The sequence below is a fragment of the Rissa tridactyla genome, chromosome W, assembly GCF_028500815.1.
Source record: "Rissa tridactyla isolate bRisTri1 chromosome W, bRisTri1.patW.cur.20221130, whole genome shotgun sequence".
Lineage (NCBI taxonomy): Eukaryota > Metazoa > Chordata > Aves > Charadriiformes > Laridae > Rissa > Rissa tridactyla.
In genome coordinates this window covers 16855742-16861741 of record NC_071496.1, presented here as the reverse complement: position 1 = coordinate 16861741, position 6000 = coordinate 16855742, and the positions used below count along the sequence as shown (strand labels likewise).

Sequence of the window (6000 nt, the reverse complement as noted above, 5' to 3'; positions counted from 1 at the left end):
GCTAGACACTTGTTTAAAACAGAAACAGAGCTAGAAGAACATAGAAGAAAAATTGCTTCAAGATGTGAACAATTATTAACAAAGAGTAAGTGATGGGGTGAAAATTAAATATAATTTTCCTCCGCTCCCATACACATGTAATCATGGAGTTCTTCATTTTTTTACCTTCTACATATTCCATTTCTTTGCTCTCAGAAATACTGAAATCAATACCATATTAATAGTAAAAGAAAGTACTACATCCTCATCTCTTGCCTGTACCATTCAGGCTCTCAAATACCTCAAAAATTTAGTTGGAGTTAAGTATATAAATCCAGTAGATGTCTTGTAAAACATATGCCTAAAATTATGAAGATGCCAATTAATATCCCAGCAAGGTATCTGTGAATTTATGAAACTGGCACCTCAAGAGTAACTGTTTTGTGCAGTCTATACCCAGAAGCACAAGCATCAGTTTATACTCATTTCCTATCCAGGAGGCAGCTTTCATGATCCCAAAGGAAAAACTCCTTGTAGTATATACAGAAAATAAACTCTGCAGAACACAGTTTAGTCCCTGTCTGTAGTCTGCAGTTTAAACTCCTTGGTTAAAAACCATTAGCCATTTTCTTTGTATAAGCAACTGACAGCAGAAAAAGCAAAAAAAAAGTTCTATACACAGACATAAAAAAAATCAGTACCTGGGAAATTACAAATCAACGCTACTGTCCAAGAGCTTACTAGCATATAAAAAAGGCAATATTTGCATATTCTAAACCATCTTCAGGTTTTCTGCTGTTCTTTCTTTAAAAATCCAAGTCAGAAAGTCTGATACAGTTCATTGAATTTCCCAGTTTCTGCAAAGCTCTTCAATCACCTGTTTTGAAAATAAACTATTGCTGTAGTCTCGGGTTTTGGTGGAAACAAAAGTAGATGTTAAGTTTCAAGTCAATTTGATGTTATTCATACTTCTTAGATCTTACGCCTGATAGACCTGACTGCTGCATTCCCTAATGGAGCCATCTCCCAACTTCGCACCTCCCAGCTGCATCATGGAAAATGTAGTCTAGCTGGGTAAACTAGCCTATGTGAATGAAGCAACTAGGCACTCAAATTACAGCGTCTGCATCATATGCTAGCAAGTGCTGTTCATTGTTAAATCCAAACGGGATGAATAAGTGTTTTCAACTGTAAGTCACCAAAAATTCCATTTTCAAGCTAAAGTTCCAAATTATTTAATTAATTAAAATATTGATTGTTCTAAAATGATACATCAAAGTCTCTCTCCATAAGAAAGATGGTATCAGCTTTATTTGCTAGCTCTGATCCTTATGATATATTATGTTTCATAATATTTTACATTAGCGGTGTGGTCATAATTAGGGACAGAATTCCCTGCTACAAGCAGAGGTAGCATTTGGTATTTAACCGGTGCTATGCAGGAGTCTCATATCCTCAGCCTGCCACTATGGGTCATCAGCATTTTCTCTTTTTCTTTTTTTTTTTTTTCTAGGAATGCCATTTAATTTGAGGAGTCGGTATGATCCCGAACGGTATGGTTTTTAATGAACACAGAAAAATAAGAAGAATCATTCTCACTTTACGCTCTGCAGTAACTGCGAGCATTACGCACCACACCACCTGCTAAAAATTAACCGGGACAGATGGCTGACACCAGCCTTTTTACAGACCTTTTCGACACCAAGGCAAACACAACACGTTAATTGCGTTCAATTTACTCACCGCGGGTCGTAGCACGGAGCCCTTCACCTTGGGCTACCAGAGCGGTTCCAAGCCGGACTATCTGCAAAGCGAACCAGCCACATAGAACTCGCACCGAGCTGCAATCAGCGCTTCCAGGGACCAGCCCACGCGCAAACGCAACCACGACGCGCACGCGACCAACGAGCCAGCACATACCGAGTGGCTCCGAGAAGAGCAGCACCCCGACAACAACACCCCGGCTTCCCCCATTTCAGCCCGCCTCTGAGGCAGGAGCCCAGGCCAGGCTACCTCACCCCATGTGGGGCCGCCCGTGGGCACCTCCTACCTGCCCTCTGAGGCTCCTCTGCCGCCTCCTAGCGGCTCTCAACGCCGCTCTGCTTCCCTAAGGCGAGGTACTGGAGGCGGTCCAGCCCCCGCCTTTCCGCAGGCGAGGGTGACTGCCTCAGCCGTTACCGTATTTTTCGGCTGCGGGGCGCGGTTCTCCTCACCCGCCCCGCCGGCTTTCCTAGCAGAAGTGACCGGGTTGAGGCCGCGGCGGCTCTGCCCCCGCACTCCATTCCTTACATGGTGTCAGAGAGGGGCGCCGCCAGCCCACGTCCCCTTTTCCCACCAGTCGCGCGAGGCGCTCTCGGGCTTGAGCGCGTGACGTCAACGGGGGGAAAAGGAAGAAAAAGGCGACACATGGGCATAGTGTCCCCGCGCGCAGAAAGAGTTTTCCTCAGGCTGTTCTATTTATGTTTGTGGCGCTCATTTACATAAGGCTCCACCCCCCACGGCCATGTAAGGGAAGAGAAGGCGTGACCGGGGTGTGGCTCACGGTTGCTCGCTGCCTTCCTGGTGCTGTTTATAGGGTACAGCCACTTCCGCTATTTGCTTAGAAGCAGCGCGATCATGGCGGAGCGTGGTCAGCTCCCTCCTCCTACCAAGCGTCTCTGCTGCAGACCCGGGTATGGTTCGGGGTGCAGGCTGGGCCAGCAGGTGGGCGGCACTGGACTCGGCAGCGGGGTGCTCTACGCCGTATCTGGATCATCCTCTTCCTCCTCATCATCATCAGCTGCTGCTGCAGCTGCTGCTGCTGCCGCCGCCCTGGGGTTGCTGCCGCTCGGCAAGACTCAGAGCCCCGAGTCTCTGCTGGACATCGCGGCTCGCAAGGTGGCGGAGAAGTGGCCCTTCCAGCGGGTGGAGGAGCGGTTCGAGCGGATCCCGGAGCCGGTGCAGCGCAGGATCGTCTATTGGTCCTTCCCCCGCAGCGAGAAGGAGATCTGCATGTACTCCTCCTTCAACAGCAGCACCGAGGACCCTGCCGCCGCCCCTGGGGTAGCCACCGCCGGCACCGCGCCCGGTGGGGGCGCAGACGCCGCCGCCGAGAACCGCTTACCCTTCCGCAGGGGCATAGCTCTGCTAGACGGTGGCTGTGTCGATAACGTCCTGCAAGTCGGTGAGTCACTAGCCGGGCCGCGGCCACCCAGGCCCGGCGCCGCCGGCCTCCTCAGCCGTAGGTCTTCCTCTGCGTTACACCCGCTTGCCATCCGGGGAGCCGTCTCCCTGCGCGGCCCCGGCGACCGGAGTCACCCCGCCTCCTTGGCGCGCCCCGGCAGCCCATCGGGGGGCCGGCAGTGCGGCCAGGGAGCTGCCCCCCCCCCCCCGCAGCTCGGCCTGCACGAACCCTTTAATCCCAGACCGTAATTCGGATCGGGTAGCTTCCTCCTCCAGTCTCCTCCTCCTCCTCGCACTCAGAATACGGAATAACTCCTTTGCCCCGCTGTGTAACACATCCACGGCCCCTGCCGCCAGCGGCCTGCCCGGTCCCCTACAGGCGGGCCGGGCACGTTGCCCCCGCCTGTCCCTTTTAATACTCCCAATGCGTCGTGCCCTCTCCCTGTCTGTAATCCCGTTTGGCTCTGCTCCCTCCCAGCGTCCACCCTCGGTAATCCAGGTCCATCGCCATACTCCGAGACACAATAGCGAGGAGGTGCCTCTGCCGCTCGCCCCCCCCCCCTTCCCGAAACGCCGGTGGAAGTGAATCAGCAGAAGGCAGCCCCGGCGGGGGAAGAGGGCGGGATGCGCCGCGGTCCAAAATAAAGAAATAAAAGGGTGCGAGACCCCAGGAGCGGGGGGGAGGAAGCCGCAAACAAAGGCGTTTCTAGGGTAGCGACGGTGACGAGTCAGAGGGTGGGGGCGCAATCTGCCCAAGCCCTGCCGCCGCCGGAGGTGGGGTGGGAGGTGCGTCGGGGAAAGCCCCCAGTTCGGGGCGATGGCGGGGAGCTGGCGCAGCTCGGGCGCGGAGGGGTCCACGCGTTACTTTGCGTTGAGCTCCTGCGTGACAACGGCGAGATGAGGAGGAAAGCTCCTGGAATAATACTTCCCCCTGCGGCCGCTCTTCACCCGCAGCGGGCTGACACCCCTGGTTAACTCTGTTCTGATGGGGGGGCTGCCTGGGGGGCTCCTCCCCCCGCCCGCAAGCAACCCTCCGTCGGAGTGGTGGCGGCCCTGCAGGAAGGGGGCTTCTAGCTTCCCCGGGAAACTTCGTGGGGGTGGGGTGTGCGCTTGCGCTTTGTGCGGCCCGGGTGTGCTGGGCGCATCGCCGTGCGGCATCGCTTTGCGGAGGCGGCGGCGACTGGGCACTTTGTTCTCATTTTCATGTTTATCTGTGTTCTTTTCAGTTTTCTGTCCCTGCCCCCCTCCCCCCCCCCCCCCCCCCCCCCCCCGAAAGGGGAAGCTAGACAAAAGAGACTCTATTGCTTCTCACCGCTGACTTGACGTTTGGGGGGCAGGGCGGGACGGTGGCTCCGCGGGCTGGTCCCCCTGTGTCGGGTCGGGTCGGGTCGTTCCCTGGTGGTGGCTCAGCTGTGGCTGCGGCTCGCCTTTTGTTCGCAACGCCGTGTGGGGCTGAGCTGCGCCGAGCTGTAGCGGCGGCCCCGGCTCGGGGTCGGAGGGTACTGCGCTCCCCCTCGGCCTTGTCGGCAGCGGATTTCATTTCGTGGGCAGTCTGCAAGTGTGCCTTCTGCTTTTTGAAGGGAAGCTCTGTTGCTGTTCCTGGGCTAAGCGCCCTTCCCTTCTGCATGGGTGGAGTTCAGCTTCAGACATTTGTTATTTTTTTAACTTTTTAAGAGTTTTTTTTTTTTTTAAAAAAGAAAAGGGTTTTAAATGTTTCTTTTGAAAGGCTTTAAATTTAATCTTTTGGCTTTCCAGAGGTCTGAGGAGCTTCTGTGGTTCCTCAGGACTGGCAAAACCAGAAGTAGGGCTCTCTTATTTTAGCTGACAATGCTGAGACTTCTCCCCCCCCCTTTTGCTTGGACTTGATTCTATTTACAAGCAATGAAGAATGACAGGAGTGCACATAGGGAGGGTTTCTTGGCTGATTATGTTTAAGCTAGGAATTCACTGTGAAAATAAAGCCAAGGGGTGATAAATAAAAGATGCAATCTTTTCTAGGATGCCCAGCGTGGGCTTGGTTTTGCTTGCTTTCAGCAGTGGAATAGGCCTCAATGAGTAGTTGTGAAAGGAAAAAAAAAAAAGTAACTCTTTGCATAGCTTTAAAAGGGTAGTAATGTTGGCAAGAGTCAATGTGAAGAAAGAAAATATGCATAAATACAACTGAAGTGTTGGCTGCTGCCTCTGGACCCCTTAACTGCGTTCCAAACAAATGCTATACCTACTGCTGAAAATATATTTGGTTGGGTTTGGTTAGTTTTTTTTTTTTTTTTCAACCTTATGTTAGCCTCCTGTGGAAACTGCGTAAAAATAGTAGTGGAAGCTGATCATATGAAACACATCAATTGTATTGTTATTAAAGGCATTGTCCAAATGCTCCTTAAACACTGACAGGCATGGGGCATTGTTCCTCCTGTATTTAGCATTGGTGTAGCCCCACCTTGAGTGGTGTGTGCAGTTCTGGGCCCCACAATTTAAGAAGGATGTGAAGGTCCTTGAATGCGTCCAGAGGAGGGCAACAAAGCTGGTGAAAGGGCTGGAAAGCATGCCCTATGAGAAGGGGCTAAGGACTCTGGGTTTGTCTAGTTTGGAGAAAAGGAGGCTGAGGGGCAACCTCATTGCTCTCTACAGCTTCCTGAGGAGGGGAAGTGGAGAGGGAGGTGCCGATCTCTTCTGCCTGGTATCCAGTGACAGGATGCATGGGAATGGTTCAAAGCTGTGCCAGGGGAGGTTTAGACTGGACATTAGGAAGCATTTCTTTACTGAGAGGTTGGTCAAACACTAGAAGGGGCTTCCTAGAGAGGTGGTCAATGCCCTTAATAACATGCTTTAACTTGTGGTCAGCCCTGCTGATCATTGTAG

At 52.5% G+C, this 6000-nt stretch overlaps 1 protein-coding gene across 2 annotated transcripts in view; it reads left to right on the top strand.

Annotated features, from left to right (window-relative positions):
- The first annotated feature begins 2595 nt into the window (after positions 1-2595).
- Positions 2596-6000, top strand: part of LOC128901933 (zinc finger SWIM domain-containing protein 6-like) — a 160044-nt gene continuing 156639 nt past the window's right edge. The window contains exon 1 of one of the 2 annotated variants that reach the window (XM_054184079.1): positions 2596-3142. In XM_054184079.1, the coding sequence (XP_054040054.1) occupies positions 2596-3142 (547 nt within the window). The remainder of the gene's footprint in view (positions 3143-6000) is intronic. The other variant, XM_054184080.1, reaches the window with a different exon arrangement.